This window comes from Cygnus olor, chromosome 3 (assembly GCF_009769625.2).
Source record: "Cygnus olor isolate bCygOlo1 chromosome 3, bCygOlo1.pri.v2, whole genome shotgun sequence".
In the NCBI taxonomy this organism is placed as follows: domain Eukaryota; kingdom Metazoa; phylum Chordata; class Aves; order Anseriformes; family Anatidae; genus Cygnus; species Cygnus olor.
The window spans coordinates 72163661-72181182 of NC_049171.1; the positions used below are offsets into that span (position 1 = coordinate 72163661).

The 17522-nt window shown below is 36.2% G+C and overlaps 1 protein-coding gene across 5 annotated transcripts in view; it reads left to right on the forward strand.

Annotated features, from left to right (window-relative positions):
• Positions 1-17522, forward strand: part of MAP3K4 (mitogen-activated protein kinase kinase kinase 4) — a 74278-nt gene that overhangs the window by 48883 nt on the left and 7873 nt on the right. For 2 of the 5 annotated variants that reach the window (XR_005818009.1, XM_040550669.1), the window contains exons 14-23: positions 1174-1252; positions 3616-3694; positions 4455-4551; positions 5457-5573; positions 9074-9174; positions 10640-10720; positions 12186-12377; positions 13063-13133; positions 15300-15416; positions 16767-16926. Coding sequence is in view for 4 of the 5 variants with exons in the window: in XM_040550669.1 (XP_040406603.1) it covers positions 1174-1252; positions 3616-3694; positions 4455-4551; positions 5457-5573; positions 9074-9174; positions 10640-10720; positions 12186-12377; positions 13063-13133; positions 15300-15416; positions 16767-16926 (1094 nt within the window). In the remaining variant the exon portion in view is untranslated. The remainder of the gene's footprint in view (positions 1-1173; positions 1253-3615; positions 3695-4454; positions 4552-5456; positions 5574-9073; positions 9175-10639; positions 10721-12185; positions 12378-13062; positions 13134-15299; positions 15417-16766; positions 16927-17522) is intronic. The other 3 variants (XM_040550670.1, XM_040550671.1, XM_040550672.1) reach the window with 3 other exon arrangements.

The window sequence follows — 17522 nt, forward strand, 5'->3', positions numbered from 1 at the left end:
TTAATTCATATATAACCTCACTTCAGGAAATGAAGAAGTTGAAAAGCGGTATTTTCTGCTTTGAATGGCATGAAACCGTAGTTAGTTTTGTAACTAGAACTACGTTATAAATATCAGAATGTATGTTTCCTGAGTCTGTTGAGAGTGTTGTTGGGCCCAGTGGTCTCTCAAATTGTGCTTAGTCAGTGCTAGGATACTAATGGGAAACTCTATTGCTGGACACTAATGGGGAGGAAAAAAAAGAGAATTTACATTATTTTGAGGATGGAAACAGAGAGACTGGGACAATGGCCCAAGAAAAATGATACCATAGCTTGATTTATTTAGGTGGCTTTGCAGTATTTTGCAGCTGGTATGTCAGAACTTTTATGGAATTCCGTTGCATTATAAAATAGATGCCTTATATTGACCTGTGTTAGAAGATCACAACACATCATTGATGTTTTTTTTTTCCCCTTAAAGAATAGGGCTGATCAATCTTTCTTGGAGGTTATTTGTTTTGTTTGCGGAAAGAAGAGGAGGAAAGAGTGGGTAGTCTGAAGCATGTGTGGATAGACTAGTTATCCTGGTGTGATGATTTACTTGCATTTTGTAGCTTGCAGCTGCTAATTTTAGTAGGTCTAAAAGGAAACAGTATTGGCGGATAGGGGGAGGTGGCTAAAGACACATCTCATTCTAGCCAAGTTACTTATTTGTTCTGCTTTACCAGTCTAGGCTCTGAAAACACAGATGCCCAATTCTTGCTGATCAGATGCTTATGAAATCATTAGTACTCTTTTCATCTTGTTTCACAAATGAGAATTTAGGCAGGGAACATTGTGGTTTGGCTTGTTACTCTAAAACTTATTATGAGTGAATTGATGATACTGTTCCTGAAGATAGTACATACATCAGTATTCAGGAGCATGTTCTACTTGCTTTATTTGACAGTGTCCTTGCTAAAATCACGTTTTATCTGCATATAACTCAGCAAATATTAAAGCAAGTTAAATACATTGCCTTTTATATATTAATCCATTTTCTTAACAAAGATTTTTTTCATACTTGCAGGAGGAAAAATAAGTAACTATCATTCAGTATTCTTTGATGTTGAAATTCTTATGGTGGCTTTAGTCAAGGAGTACCTAATTTTCTTTCTTTTTCTTCTTTTTTTTTTTCTTTTCTTTGAGATAGGTGGGCAACTCAAGGTTTTGATTTTCTTCAAGCCATTGAACCGGCATTTATTTCAGCTCTCCCAGAAGATGACTTCTTGGTATGGAATAAGTTATTCTCTTTGTTGTTTCTTTCTAAATACATGTGAAGCTATCAGTATCTCTTGTCAGGGGTATCTTTTATAAAGCTGTGTCTGACTACAGATGCTGTTCTGAAACAGTTGCTGTTGCGTACAACTGATGATGATGATACTTCTTCAGTTTATAAAAATTATGAATAGAGTATGCTTATGACCACTAGTGTTAGTGTTTTCAAATTGCTGACAGTTTGCTTGCACTGTCTTGGGAGGCAATTCCCAATTTCTCATGGGAAATTTGATAGCAGCATTACTGCATAGTTAAAATCTGCTTTTGTCATAATAAACTTCTGAATATGAGCTCCTGAGTCTCAGTTAGCATCCAAAGTTCACTTATGGTACGAATCCAAAAAAAAAAAAGTACAAAAAGCATATTTTCAAATTGTACCAACATGAAACACACTTTAAAGCATCTCTCTTTTGTTTTTGCTGTAAAAAATAGTAGAATACAGCTGTTTTTTTCTGTGCTCTGCCTTACCCTTTCTCCTGTGGAAATAAAATCCTGAGAATTTATTTCTCTGATCTTGATACAGTACTACAGAGAAGTGAGAATACAGTTGCCACAAAGTAGCAGAATACAAGTGCCAGTGCCTCTAATTTTTATTAATTTCAAGACGTGCTATGAAATGCCTATCACATTAGTCTTGGTTAATACAGAAACTGTATAGTTTTATTTCTTTCTACATATATTTTTGTCAAAAGCTCTCAAGTAAGTTATGTTTTCATTCTGTGTTTATGTTGTTGTGAACGGGTTGTCTTCCTAAATGACAAGGTTAAGCTTGTGTTGTTAAGACACTAACACTGTAGTTTCAGGAAGTAGCCCCATAGCTTTACTTATCTGATCTGACAGTTTCTAAAATACCTGCTATTTTGTAGAGTGGTATGTGTAAATTTTAGTGGTGCTGTCTTGCTAGATGTCTCTTCAGTATTTATGGGGAAGCTTCAAAGGAGGACAGAAGCTCAAAAAATCTGATGTGGCCTTTGACATTAACTGGTAATTTTGTCCATAAATGGAATTGATACCTTCTTGTGACCATGAAGGAGCGTTAACAGTCGATCACACGAGTTAGTTTGTTGACTGATAACTATCTTAACACTTCCTCAAATAGTATGTCTTTATGACAGAGTTTTCACATGCACAAAGAAGACAATTCAGAGCCAACATTACTTAAGATAGATTAAAGTTAGACTTTGAACAAGTGAGAGAGAAAAGGAGGAAATTAAAATCTTAACTGCGTTTCTGAACCTTTGCTTTCTTAAAGAGGATTTCAGTTTTGGAGAGCATCACTTAAAGCTCCTGTGGTAATATAATCTGACTCCTGTATAACACCAAGCCACAGCATTTCACCTGGAAATGCCTATGTCAGTCCTAATCTCTTATTTAAATAATACCCGATGTCATTAACAAAAATGACAGTCTGTATTTAAAGCTCTAGATTTGAAGCTGAGATAGATTTGAGCTCAGTCTAGGTTGATATGATATGCCAATCACAGTGTAAACACTTTTTTATTTTGTTTTTCTCAATTTAATCATTATTTTTCAGTTGGTCTAGCTTCTAGTTCCAAGTCTTCATTAAGTTTTTGAATTTTTTCTGGAAGAAATTTTTACTAGTCTGAATGACTGGTATATATAAGTGGCTTTCATAGCAACTGTACCTAACAACATAATTTTATTTCATTATTGTGAAGACATATTTTATCCCTGGTGTGCTAACAAGTAAATTGAACCAGAACAAGATTTAATAACTTGTCTGAGATTATAAACACAGTAGATAGTACACCTCATAATCAATCCCAGATTGCCTGAGCCCAAGTTCAGTGGTCTAACTATTAAGCATCTTTTCCTGAAAGTTTTACTATGCAGTGCTTCATATTATGCTTACAGATTTTCATCCTGTGGTTCAGGCTGTCGTACTCTCACCCATGTTTTTCGGCTGTTTCTTCTTGGGAAGCGCAGTTAGGGAAAGGGGGGAGGGCAGCAGAGGTTGTTACAACTTTTTTTTTTTCCCAGCAAGTTTGATTTTTAATTTTATTAACAATGGATAATTTTAAATTCCACTGGCTTTATATTATAATTTTTTAATGATATGTCATTGTTCAGTTCTCATGGTTACTTAATTTTTACAAGGTCAACAGGCAAGGCAAAAGTTGTCAAAACCCTAGCATGGATTCAAAAATTTAAATTGGTAGATTGGGAGACAGGGTGTGCGGTTTTTGCGATATTACATATTTAACCAGTGTTATTTTATTACTGTGAGCTTTACCATATAGTTATGAACTCTCTTGTAATGTAAAATATCACAACCTTTTCTGTTTGTCTTTTCTAGAGCTTGCAGGCTCTGATGAATGAGTGCATTGGGCATGTTATTGGAAAACCTCACAGTCCAGTTACAGGTTTGTACCTTGGTAAGGCAGAAGTTACTGGCATTGGCTCTGAAGTTTTGCTGCTAGTTTTGTATAATTTTGATTGTAAGTTCATTTTAAAAAGCATAACAAATATTTTTAAGGTTTTCATGATTGTTAATGGGAAACCATGATTGCCTGAGTAAAGTTTAAATAGGTGGTAGTTTTACTAAAGAAATTAAAAAGCTTTACAGATGCTTTTGGGTCATTTTGTTCTTGAATCCCTTTTTACCACTTCCTTGCATACTGTCATGGGGGAGACATTAGTATGGGTAAAACTGTCATATGTGTTTTTTACCCAACTCATTTTGCTTTCTATTGCTGCCTGAGAAACCTAACTCTGATGCAAAAGGAACGTAATACTGCTGTTTGCTTGTTATTATTTGGTTTGTTAATATTTATTTTGCAATAAGATAATAAATCATCTTTAAGCTGTGAAGTTGTAATAACGAAGATGTAGTTTTAGCGAAGTAAGTATACTATCTTCTAATTGCTGTTTTTTTATTCTCTTTAGAATCTTAATTATTTTATAGATGAGAGTTACATGATACAATAGCATGATTAATATTTATATATAATAGCTTTCTTTAACATTTAAATAATTAGAGGTTTTTCTTAAAGGATAATAAAATTTGTGCAGGTTTATACTTAATTTGGTAAAATAGCAGTTTGTTTTAATTTTGTGTCTTGAAATGCCCTTAGCAGAGTTTTTTCTGACATCTGAGTAAAAGTCTTACCTTTTTTTTTTTTTTCATGTTTGCAGCTATTCATCGAAACAGCCCCCGTCCTGTAAAAGTACCTCGATGCCATAGTGATCCACCAAACCCTCATCTTATCATCCCCACTCCTGAAGGCTTCAGGTATTAGTCCAGATTTCTAAACTGTTTTTATCCTCTCCTGGTTATGCTCACTGTTAGTGAGTGGAACACCATTCTTTTTTCCTCTTGGAGGCAAAACAGCTAGAAAAAAATAACATCTGAATTTTATAAATGTGCTTTTAAAGACAATACAGTTCCCTTCTCTTCCTCACCCTCTCCTCCTTTATTTTACAGTTTTTATTGGTGCATGATTCCCAGCTTTTAAGTCACTCATACGCCCTTTGTCTTTCCTGAAAACTATGTTAAAGTGTAACAAATTTTGATTTAGTGAAAACTGCTCATTAGTAAGACATATTTTTTCCTTCTTCTCTTTGAATCTTTGTGCACGTGGCTGGGACAGTGGATTCTGTAGCCTAGCTTTAGGTAAGATGCAAAAATACAGCATTCCAGAATATGGTGGCATTTCTGCATCACTATCAATATGCTGTGAAGAAACTTAAAAGCAAAGGATGTGTTTGCTTCCCTTTGGATGAGTTGTTACAATAATTAATGCAAATAATAAAAAATAGTTATAAAATTTCAAAACATACCTTGCCGTGCATCTTTTTACACAGAGGGTCTTATTTTTCAAGAAGAGCAGAGAGCAGTACAGTCAGACTATACACTGGACTCTTTCTTTTTTTTTTGAAAGTTGCTTAGCTGTTGGCAGAAATTGGCACTAATCTAAAGATTTGAGGTTTTTATTTATGATTATTCTTGTATATATTGACAGCTCCTGAAGCTTCTGAGACACAGAATTATTTTGCAGAAAAGTCTTTGTGTACTTGAAAGACTTAAAATTGCACCTCAGTGTGCAAGCTTCAAAATTTTATTTTTAAACAAAACTTTCATCTCCATTCATTATTATTTTTTTGAACTGTTTCCTGAGGTTTTTCTTCTTGCCACAGCACACGGAGTGTCCCTTGTGATGCACGGAACCATTGCAGCGTTACTGTCAGTCGCCCCGCTCCCGTCGGTAGCGACTCAGCTCAACCCAAATCTGTCAGCATTGCAAATGATACCAGGTAGCTTCACTCCATGACGTAGCAGTCCCATTCTCCTTACATCATCCGTACAAATGTTTCCGCCTACTTGCATTCCAGTAGATCATTTGCACCATGCTTTTTCTTCCCATCATGTATTCCACTGGCTCCTTCATTCATGTTTGGCTTGAGCAAAATCTTACATCTTAGAAATAGATGGTTAGACCACTCTCAGAATTAAAATGTATAAACGACATGGTAGTTTAAGCATGTGGTTCTGATGTTTTGAGTCAGTAGATAACATATTTGCTCAATAAAAATGTCCATGAAACTAACATAAGACAGTCCGTTCCTTGGTAATTAGCTTTGATAACTAACACTTGGCACTAAGTTGACTCATATACAGATAAGCCTAAGATGTGGGGTGGGATTTTTTTGTGGGTTTTGGTGTTTTTGTTAGATAACAGTTTTGGCGTTGTTATCGTTTGTCATAAATATTTTGAAGCATATGGTAGAAACAGAGGATTAGATAAATAAGATTTCAGGAGTATATTTCATTTGACGAATAAGATTTTCAAGTGCTGCCCTTACCAGATGGACAACAGAAGCACATGTTAAGATGTTCAAGAGGGAAGTAAATTTCATCTTTGTATCTAATAACCTTCATGCAAGTCTTTTAAGTTTATTTTTATGGTAAGATGCAACTTCCATCCCACAGTAGCTGCTAGACGTACAGCTTCTGAGTCCAGGCCTTTTTTATTGAAAATATGTCCTGAATTTTTGTCATTCAATCTATGTGTTTTCATACTTCATGCTTCCATTTTAAGCCCCCTGTTAAAAAAGACAAAAGTAGGCAGTAATCTGCAGCACTGTTTACTTGAAAAGCCCCACTTTCAAGTAAGTTAAATTCTAGAGAATTTTCACTGGGAGATTCTGGCAGCTTTATATGCTGACAGGGTAATGATTAATGTTTTTATGATTTTGAAAAACCAAATGCAGAACGTATTTATTTGATTATGTTTTTACTTTACACAACAAATGCAGGGGATTTTTGAGTATGTACAGCACTTAGATCCAAAGTGTTTCCTTGCTTGAAGTTAATTTTAAAGGAGAGAAAGGAGGCAATTTCTTTTATATTTGTAGTCTTTGTGGTGATTTTATACCAAATGCAACTGTCAGGCTTATAATTTGACATACCTGAATACAGAGGTATAGTCTTTTAATGGTTTCTGTTATGTGCATCTTATGCAAATTTTGACTGAGTGTAAAGGTTAGCATTTTGACAGTTTCTTTTAGTTCTAGAAGACAGTCATTCTGAAGAAAAGAAATGAGAATTCTAGTTCTTAATTGCAATTCAATACATAGTACTTTTATGGATTGTAATAGGAAAGTTGATGTGAATGCAGGGTTTTAGTCTAACAGGCCTAGGCCTGTCTATCAAAGACTTGTATTTTTCTTAGACCTCTTTGATGGCTTAATAGTAAAATATCCAATGACTTTTTTTTTCACACATTACCTGGATTTTTAAGTAGTATTGCTTTAACCACTTGCACTACATAGTTTTTTGTTTTTTTTTTTTGGTTGGTTGGCTTTTTTTTTTTTTTAAGAGGATGGCCAATGTACTATATCTATAGCAAGTTTCTGCTGTTAATATAGTCAAAAGAAAGTAGCAAACTTTAACACATTGCAGTCCTAATTACAGATTTCATTTATTTGTGCTCCAAAAGAAAAGTGGAATTTGTTGGGTCAAGGAAGTGTTATTTGTCTCTGAATGTAAGAGGTGTGGGGTTCAGAAACTCATTAGACATTTAGGAAATGATTATAAGCATTAAATATCTATAAAAGGTTGAATGTAGGAACTTGGTAAATCAGTTGCACTAGGCAGTGCATAGTGCACAAATGCCACCATAGTTCTATAGAAGTATTTTCTGAAAAAATAAAAGTTTAATAAAACTGGAAAATAAAATCCAAAGCAGCAAAATTACTTATTTACATTGAGCTTTCTGATGGTTATAAATTTATGCTATGTTGATACTAGCGACCTATATAAATATTTCATTTTTTATCTAGTTGAGGTTATTATTCATCATTTTATATTTATCCAGGGTCAGAGCAGAAATTTAGCAAGTCTCCTTCTCCTTTACTCTGTTTCTTTGCCAAATAGCATGCAGACAATCTTTATGGACATAGGCAATAAAAAAAGATATGGGTGGCTAAGATGGGATCGAAATGGATTTTAAACAACTAGATTCAGAGTTACAATACTTAGGCTTTTCTGCTCAGTTACTACCTCATTCTAGAGGCATCTGTTTTCACTAGGTGCTTTTGAACTCTTCGTGCATCTAGAATTTTTGCTCTGTATCTCCTTAGTATAACTTCAGCCTTCTTGCTAATTAAAAACTCAACTTTGCCTGAGGAGCATCAAGATTTTTCACTAGTTCAGTTCCTTCTCAAACATAAAAGGTCTAGCTGACAGTTGCAGGGAGTGAAAAGCAAACATCATGGGGAGAATACTCACATGGGAATAGGATGTCCTGGGCTTGGGCTTCTGTTTTCAAGGTGTTTTATTATTATTATTGTTATTGTTTTTCTTTTACCAATCACAAAAACACCTTTAGGTGTAGGGAAGCGTTTTGTGTGCACTGTTCGTGATCCCGAGTATCTGTCATCTTTTTGTAGTTTTTAAATACCAGTGAAGGGTTTAGTGACTTTCCCCATTTTCCAGTAATTTTTAGCTCGTACCTCTAAAACATTTGGAGGTGTTAGTCACAGCTCTTCCCCGCCATGCTTTAAGAAATGAAAGGGAGCCTTGTGCAAAAGGGACTTAGTGCAGAAAGACATTTGTGAGGGATTTATGGCTGTAAAACCTGGGTGGCTTGATCAGTGTCTTGGTAGCTGGAAAAAGGTGCCTGAAGACTTAAAGGTTTAAGACTCATTTCTCTCACTGCTGTTTCCCTTTCTGTTCAGCGTGCACGTTCATCTGGATCTTATTCTGAGTCATCTAATTGTACTCTGCTTTCTGGAGAAGGTAGGGCCTGGGCTACTACTAGGAGCACAAACAATCAAGCTGCTGTCATTTAACACTGTACTTCTTCCTGTCTGCTGAGCTGTGGCTCTTCCTAGTATTTTTGACTTAGTGACTATTGGTTGTGACTTTGTACTTGCCATGCACTAGAAGCATATGAATTCAGTTAGCACCCTTCATCTGATAATGCGCCGCAAGTTATCACCAAGCTGAATCACTTCTGATTTTGTATCCAACCCTGGCACCAGCCACGTCCTGCAGCAGCTAGCTGCAGCTAGATGGACATATCTTTTTCATAGATAGGGTGACATAGCTAAAATTATGTAAGAAGTCTTCATTTGGGGAAAAAATTGTTTATGAGGGGTTTTCAGTTTGCCTCTCAGCATCAGTTTTTCTTTCATGTTCCTTTCATGGTTCATGTCCTAGACTTCATAGTTTTTCAAACTGCAGTTAAATTGTCATTGGTAATTATTTAGTGCAATGCTAAGTTAATTAGTGCAATGGCTCTATTTAACAGGGGTTCCAGTGTCCCTGAAAATGATCGACTGGCTTCAATAGCAGCTGAGTTGCAGTTCAGATCCCTTAGTCGTCACTCCAGTCCCACTGAAGAGCGAGAAGGTGATTGTCACAATGTTAGATTGTGATCTGGATATGCTGGTGATTTTTGTCATTAACATATTTATCTGTTACCAGTTCTTACCCTTTCCATTTTTTTTCACCTCTCCCATTTAAACAGATTTCTAACTTTCAGACTTACTTTTTTCAGAGTAAGTTCTTCTGTTTTCAGACATATCCACTATTCTCTTGCCTTCCATATTGTTTCTGAATTGTAACTGAAGGAATTTCCTGGTGTCTTACTAAGTCACATTATTCAAAGCTAAATAAGTACCATGATTGCTGATTTATATATCCCATTAGATAGTAAATTTCTAAGTGTTGTTAATGAGGTATTAATTGGACCCATCAGGACAGTGAAAAGTTCCCTGTCCAATTCTTTCACTACCACTGCAGTATTCATGTTACAGATGCTTGCTGCTATTTGAATCCAGGAAGAAAGGTCAGGGTGGGTGACTTTGTCCTGATCAAGTCTCCTCCTTCAGGTTTACTCAATCCTTGTCTGTATGGTATTTATTACAATAAATACCTTGAAACAGGGTCACATACCTTGATTACAGAATCACAGACTGGCTGAGGTTGGCAGGAACCTCTGGAGGTCATCTGGTCCAACCTCCCTGCTCAAGCAAGGCCACCTAAAGCAGGTTACCCAGGACCATGTCCACGTGGCTTTTGAAGATCTCCAAGGAGGAGACCCCACAACCTCTTTGGGCAACCTGTGCCACCTGCCCAGTACAGAAATGCTTCCTGATGTTCAGAGGGGACCTCCTGTGTTCCAGGTTGTGCCCATTGCCTCTTGTCTTGTCACTGGGCTCCACTGAAAAGAGCCTGGCTCCACCTATTTCACACCCTCCCTTCAGTTATTTTTACATATCGATAAGATCCCCACGAGCCTCCTCTTCCAAGATGGTGTGTTCTGTGCAAATTAGAAAGAAGTATGGAATCGCAAACAAAACAGAGTGATACTGTGGTCATTCTGCAAAATGAAGCAGATTTCTACAAACATATGTCTTAGAAACGTATACTAGGGGGTGTGTTTTGTTTTAAGATGTTGAAAATATTGTTTGTCATGTACTTAATCCTTTTTTAATGTATATGTATGAACAAGAAACTGGCTTAGATTGGAATGATACAGGTCTTTTTCTGAGGCAACTTAGAAGTTTGCTTTCCTACTGACCTGTATCCCACATTTGATTCTGAGTGCCCTGACTTGAAGTGCTTCCACAGGTGTGGAAGGAGATATCTCTTGGTATATAAATTAAATCCTATTTTAGAATAGCATTCATAATCTATTTTCTACAGAGAATTCATTTTTAAATTCAAGACCGTATATTGCTATGTGGTTGCCTTACATACTTGTAGGGTGTATTAGTCCTGGTATGCAAGATCTCAGCTTCTGCTGAATATAGTTGCATAATCTTTAATATGAGATAAAGCAACTTTTATGCTAAAAGTACTATTTCTACAGAACCATCATATCCAAAAGGAGATTCTATTGGCTCATCCCGGCGGAGTTGGGAGCTCAGAACTTTAATCAACCAGACCAAAGGTAGGCCACTATAATTTGGCGTTTCTTAAACTAGTGCTGTATTAAAAGACTGAATCTTAATGCTGATTGGAAAAGGTTTCACAGCTTTGTTTTTAGAAAGGGGAAATAAAAATCTGCTTGCAGATAGGAGATACTGCTAGCAAAATCACAATGTGCACCATCTGATGTGGGAGTAATTAAACTTCATAATTTTTTTTCTGTTCAAGTCAACTAAAGATGTGAGTAGTGTTGTCCTACCATTGCAAAATGCAAACAGTTATTGGTATAGGACTTGCAGAAGTTTCCTGTCCTGGTTGTGTGACTGTAGGAAGCACTTCCTAAGATTTCTCCTCCATATGGGGGTTTTCTTGTTTTGGGTGATCCTACACCATTTCCCAAATTCAAGGCTTTTATGGGCCCCTCGCCTCTGTCCTGCTGCTTATTTTCACGAAACTTAAAGTGACTTGATTACTTCTAAGACTCCTATATTGTATGTGCAGATATATACACAACTTACGTGCATATATTATGGCAAGCTAGAACCTCATGAAACATTATAAAAAAGTTTTCTTTCACATAAAAAGTTGATCTCCCAGTGATGTGACTCAGGATGTGAACTCACTCAATGATGTGACTCACAATGGTGAGAACACAGGAAAAACTTCTGAAATCTAGAAGGCTTATCGTTTGTTTGGAGCATAAATACTGAAGAAATTGAGTTTGTTTAATCTGGAAGGAAAAGATGAATTAGGGACAAACAACATTTCTAAAAGACTGCTGCAAAGGGAACTGCTCTTACTATCCACTGTGAATAAGACAAGGATTAAAAACTGCTGGGAGGCAGATTTAGTGTAGATGAAGTGGTATTAATTACAGGCAGTAGAATATATCACTTGGGGGTATTTCACTATCTCCACATTTCAGGGGCTGTTAGAAGAAGGTTAAACTACTGTCTCTCAAGAGTGACAGATGTGTAATTTTGATTCTTTACAAGGAGGGGATAAGTTAACGCTTTCCTGAAATTTCTGCTAGCCTCACTGACAAGGATTCAGTTCCATGATTACACTTTAAAGCTGGAGTTATGTAATACCTTGAATCTTTGAAATAAGAGAAATTTACAATTCTAGAGAGTAAAAATTTAACTGCCCTTCTGTCCTTGGTAACTCCTAATGGCTCTGACATATTTCCACTATCTATCTGTGATTAATTACAGGTCAAATATGAAAAAAAAAATCGATGTTTTTCATACATTTGATTTCCTTGAATCAATTAAGAGATGAGTAGAAAAGTACCAGGATTCTCATTTTCCTTTAGTTTCATATGTGATTGCTAAAATGTTTTATTCTTTTGCTACATCTTAAATTTGACTCACAAAATAGTTGTCGTCTAAGTCAAGTCACTTGATGTGATATCAAAAGGTAACAAAATAAAATATACAAACAGAATATTTCTCAATCAAGGAAATTGTTCATCACTCTTCTTTTAGACACTGTTTCAAAGCAAGCACCAATTGAAGCTGTTCAAAAGTCTGTTCAGTTGTTTGAAGAAAGGAGATACAGGGAGATGAGGAGGAAGAACATCATTGGCCAAGTTTGTGACACACCAAAATCATACGATAATGTCATGCATGTAGGTTTGAGAAAAGTGACTTTCAAGTGGCAGAGAGGAAACAAAATCGGTAAGTTTGTTGCACATTCATTTATAAGGCTAAGGTACCAAGATTATTTTTGAAGGAAATCTAAGACTATATTTTGAAATCTTGCATCTTTGTGTAGGTAATACCAGCTTTACTGAAATCAGGATGTTGAAATACAAAATACAGTGGCAGCTAGGATGTCCTTCATGTAGAACTTCAGTGAAGTTTTCATTGGTCAAGTAATAAGAAACAAAGGAGTAAAAAGATTTGGTTAGGATGATTACTTGTGTATGATCCTGCAATTCCTCTGCATGTTCAACCCTAGGAAAGGTTTGATGAGTTCTGCTCTTGAAAGAACCACAGATGTGAATGGAAATGAGCACAAACTTTGGGATTTGTTTTATTCACCAATGATGTTGTTGCTTCCCACATATGACTATTATTTCCTCTCTGGTTCAGGGTTTGTGGGAAAATCCTCATACTAATGAGGATTTTTCTTTCAGATTAACCTGTTAAGTTTACTGGAGTGAAAACATGATGCTGAATTCAGGACTATAAATGTTTCATTAGGTGTTACAGGTTAAAAGGTACTTGACATTTTAAATGAAAATACACCTAAATAAAGTTAGCAAGGTGAGCTTTCAGTGATGTGTCTATTTACTGTAGTTGATGTATGTGTCACTTATTGAATGTGGGGTAATTAATTTTTCTTATTTTACCTCTGCAGGTGAAGGCCAATATGGGAAGGTCTATACCTGTATCAGTGTTGACACTGGAGAGCTGATGGCCATGAAAGAAGTGAGTATTTACTGTACAAGAATCACTGCTGCCCTTGCTTTTTTTCCAAACCACATATACAGGAGTTGTTGGGCATTAAGGTTTTCTGAACATTGTTGTTAGCTAGCTCAAAAAGAATGGGAAGACAAATTGTTTCTTCGTGTAGACACAACTGCTAATTATCACTTGTTCTTCCTCAAGTTGTTCAAGCTTTTTCTTACAGTTTAAAAGTTTCAACTTAAAAGTATGTAAAATGGATACTGGGTAATCTCACAAGGATGTTGAATGAATACTTGCTTAATATGTGTGAACTCCCATGAAGAGATCTTAAATTATTTTAGAGTTTTCTGATTAGAAAAATGGTACAGAAATTGTTTTACTTTACAGTATTTCATCTCACATTTAATTCTCTTTTTCCTCTTTTTTTAGAGAAAAAGATAGGAAGTGTCACATCAGATTTTTTTCAGCCTCTGTACTTTAAGTGAGCTAGGCTGAGTCACAAAACTGTTGACTAACCTGGTGGGTACAGAAAACCTAATTTTCTGTGTAGAAATGAGTAAAGCTGTGTAGGTGTAGAGATCCTTTTTTCCCTACAACACCTTGGTTTTTAAAATATTTGTACTGTTTAATTTTACTGCATTTCCACATCTTACAACCAGGATCATCAAGCGTTCATAACAGTTACCGTGTCAGCAGTTTGATGCGAGCGCAGTTACATTTTTATGAGGTAGTTCCTCCACATACATAATATGTATATGAGCTCACAAAAGTATTGAAAAGCAAGGCTGGGATTGTACTTAACTTCTTGTCCAGTAGTCATTCACTGACTAACTAATATCAACACTCAAAAGTGTTTTTCCAGCTGCTGCCAAAGTAACATTTTCTGCATTATTCGTAGCTCTCTGTGTCTGGAATTCAAAGTTGCTTTCTAGATGCAGGTACTTTTTGCAGATTAGCATGTGTGCGCTCTCATTAGGGGGATTTTAGAAGCTGAAGAAAGTTAAATGGACCTCGCTTGACAGACACTTCCTTAGTAGGCTAATACCCAGTATGCTGTAGTACTTTTAAACTTGCTGTAAGTATTCCACCAAGAAACACTTTTTTGCCCCCATTGTGGGCTTAAATGCAAAGTGCAACTTCCAAGAAAAAGCTCTTCTGGGTTTCCTTAGGAGCATCTCAGGAGAAGGTTTTTTGTTTGTTTTTAAACTGGTTGAAAACATTGCATTTCCCCATCTTCTGAGATTTCTTCAAGACTCCACTGTCTTAACCACAGTGTCGTGAATGTTTCTAAAATGATAGTGGAAAAGGTTTACTACAAATATAGTGCAACAGTAGTGCAACTTTGGAGCGTTATGAAATACGTAAAATACTTTAATGTCAGTGGTCACTTTTTTTTATAACCTCCATGTATTTAATTTTATCACTGTTTGAGTACAAAGGATATACTGGAATTGTTGTACAGAACAAAATCAAACATCCTAGCAAAAAAAAAAAAGGTAAAATATATGCATTTATTTCTCTAGCAGTTGTCCTGTACTCAATGAAATTTCTGCTTTCTACCAGAATAGTAAAAATAACATACCCCATAAGTTAGTGAGCATTTTGCTTATCTTTGTGTGAACAGAAGCCTTAAATCAGTTTTCCAGAAGATTGCTATTTTTTTTTCCTCCAAGAAAAACCCATCACAGCATATTGTAGGAGAACAAATGAAAACATCTTCCTTTAATCAAAACCTCCTTGATCATATGTTTGCAAAGAAACCCCTCAAAGAAAACCCCTTAGTCTCCTCTGATGAAATACCTGACAATTAGTCTTTCTTGAATGACAGCTCTCATTCATGTTGTTTTCAGATCCTCCTGTATTGCATCTACCTACCACATACAAGCTAGAAGGCAAGCTCCAAAGAGATACATATATATGTGTCCACACCTGTAATATTTAAGTAATAGTATTTTCCCCTTAACAAGTTTATAAATCATCACGTGTATGTAATTTTCCAAAAATGATTTGGGGTTCTTTTTTGTTTAGGTTGGGAGTGAAGGGGTGGAATTTTGTAACTTTTTGCGTGATGATACTGTTTCAAAAAAAAAAAAAAAGTTTTAGCTGCTTTCTTATTATTTTTTTTGTTGTTGTTACTTAGCAATTTGAAACTTAGTAACAGCCAAATAATGAAAATTTTTCTTGTAGATAAGATTTCAACCTAATGATCACAAAACTATCAAGGAAACAGCTGATGAACTGAAGATTTTTGAAGGCATCAAACACCCTAATCTGGTTCGGTATTTTGGCGTGGAGCTCCATAGGGTAAGCAAACATCACTTACTGGGAGGTTGTGTCTAGGGTTGGGGGAGAATTCTAAGAAGCTTTGGATCATTGGAGGTTTTACTTCAGAACACTCTCGTTTAACTTAATTGTCTGGATATCTCTTTGAATTACAAGAAGTCTTCTTTCCTATCAATGTTGAGATCTCTCTAAAACACAGTTTGCAGAAATTTGTTGAAATTGGTACATAAACAGAGAAGGCTTACAGTAAGTGAATAGAGTGAGTAATGCTGGAGCTATTGTGTGCTGCAACTGTCTGACTGCTCCAAATGCAAAGATGTTGTACTTTTTGATAACTTTTGTATGCAGATAAAGACTAGACAGCCTGTCTAAAACTCTTCACTGTTAGCAGCAAAGTTTTCTTGCTTGAGCAGCAGAACTAACGAAGCCTGGTTGTCTTACAGAGTTGGATCCCACAGTTGTGTGCTGAGATACCTGACTTTCTCTTACTCTCTGATTTCCATATACCCTCCCCTCCCCAGTCCCCTCAAGACTCAGGTCCTTCCTGTATCTCTCTACCTGTTCCCTGGGAGGAAACAGGATGCTGGGTATCTAGCTGGAAAGTGGTGTGTGCTCTTGACTGACTTGATCAGTATGAATGTGTTGATTCGCTTACCTTTTGCTATTTCGGAAGGGGACAAAGGCTGCTTTCTGTCTGCATTTCTTTACTCGGGGACACAACTTTGGGTGTCTGTGCCACTGGGTCATTGGTTTCTCAGGCTAGTTCTAAAAGTTCAATGTCTGCCATCTTTTGTATTAAATCTGGCTGCAATTGGCTGAAACTTCCAAAATGGGCTTGGAGAGAGAGAAGGAAAGGGAACAAGAACCAAAGTTTTCCTTGAAGTGAGTTAGAGTTGGCATGCTTGTCTGAGGCACAGACAACAACAACAAAACTTGCCTTCCCTAAGCAATTAACACGTGATAGTGCAGGAACTGGGAAAGGGGAGGGGGGGAGGATCTCTCTTTAACTTCTTGCTAAATATGCAAAGCCTCTTTTAGTATTTCTGCTTAATGTACATAGAAGATTTCCCAAGTGCTGTTTGGTAGATTCCAAAGTAACATATATAATACCACCAAACACTGTCATTTGCATATAAAGGATACAGATGTGAAAGAGATTTTCCATAGCTGTGCAATAGAATATTAGGATGAAGTATGCTTAAGAGAATAGAGCTCTGAAGAGATGCTTAATTAGAGATTCCATGGTAAAAGGTACCTCCACTAGAACTTGCTCTTTCACAAATAGTGAAAGATGGAAGAAAAACTTTGTCCTAATTCAGTGTTTAAAAAAAAAATTAAAACCAATGAAATCCGGTTTGGTTCCCACAACAGGAAGAAATGTACATCTTCATGGAGTACTGTGATGAGGGCACTCTGGAGGAAGTGTCAAAACTGGGCCTTCAGGAGCATGTCATTAGGCTCTACTCAAAGCAAATCACGATTGCTATCAATGTACTACATGAACATGGTATTGTTCATCGAGACATTAAAGGTAACGTTAACCAAAAAGGTAATGTTGTTGTTTCAGTGTTGTAGATGAGGGTGTGGGGCAGGGATGGGGGACGTTTTTCAGATTAAGCACACATTATCTATACAACAGTTGAGTATAAAATCTTTCACACATTTTTTGATTTTCAATTTACAAGTTGTCAGCTAGTTAAACGTTCCTTTTTAAGTGCAGAACATAAAAATGTTCACAGATGGCATTGCAAACTCATAAATTGTGCCCATGATTTATACAGCTCTTGTAGAGGTTGTTAGGATTGTTGTGGGGGTTCATCCAAACTCAAATTTTGGTCCTTGTATTTCTAGCACTAATACTGAGCTATGTAATACTGTTTTTCTCATCTGTGCAAGAAGCAATGGCGTTTTCTGGGAGCTGACAGGCAGTGTACTGTGCTAGAGTGGTTCAGCAGAACTTCTCCTTGTGATTCCCATTTTGCGGAAGAGTTTTAGGCTTTCAGACAAATGTTTGATTAAGCGTAGTAATAAAAGTCTTGGTAAAAGGAGTTAAATAGATATGGTAAAACTCTTACTAGTGTTCTGTTTTTTTGCCATACATTTATCTACTCATGCCTGGCTCTCAGC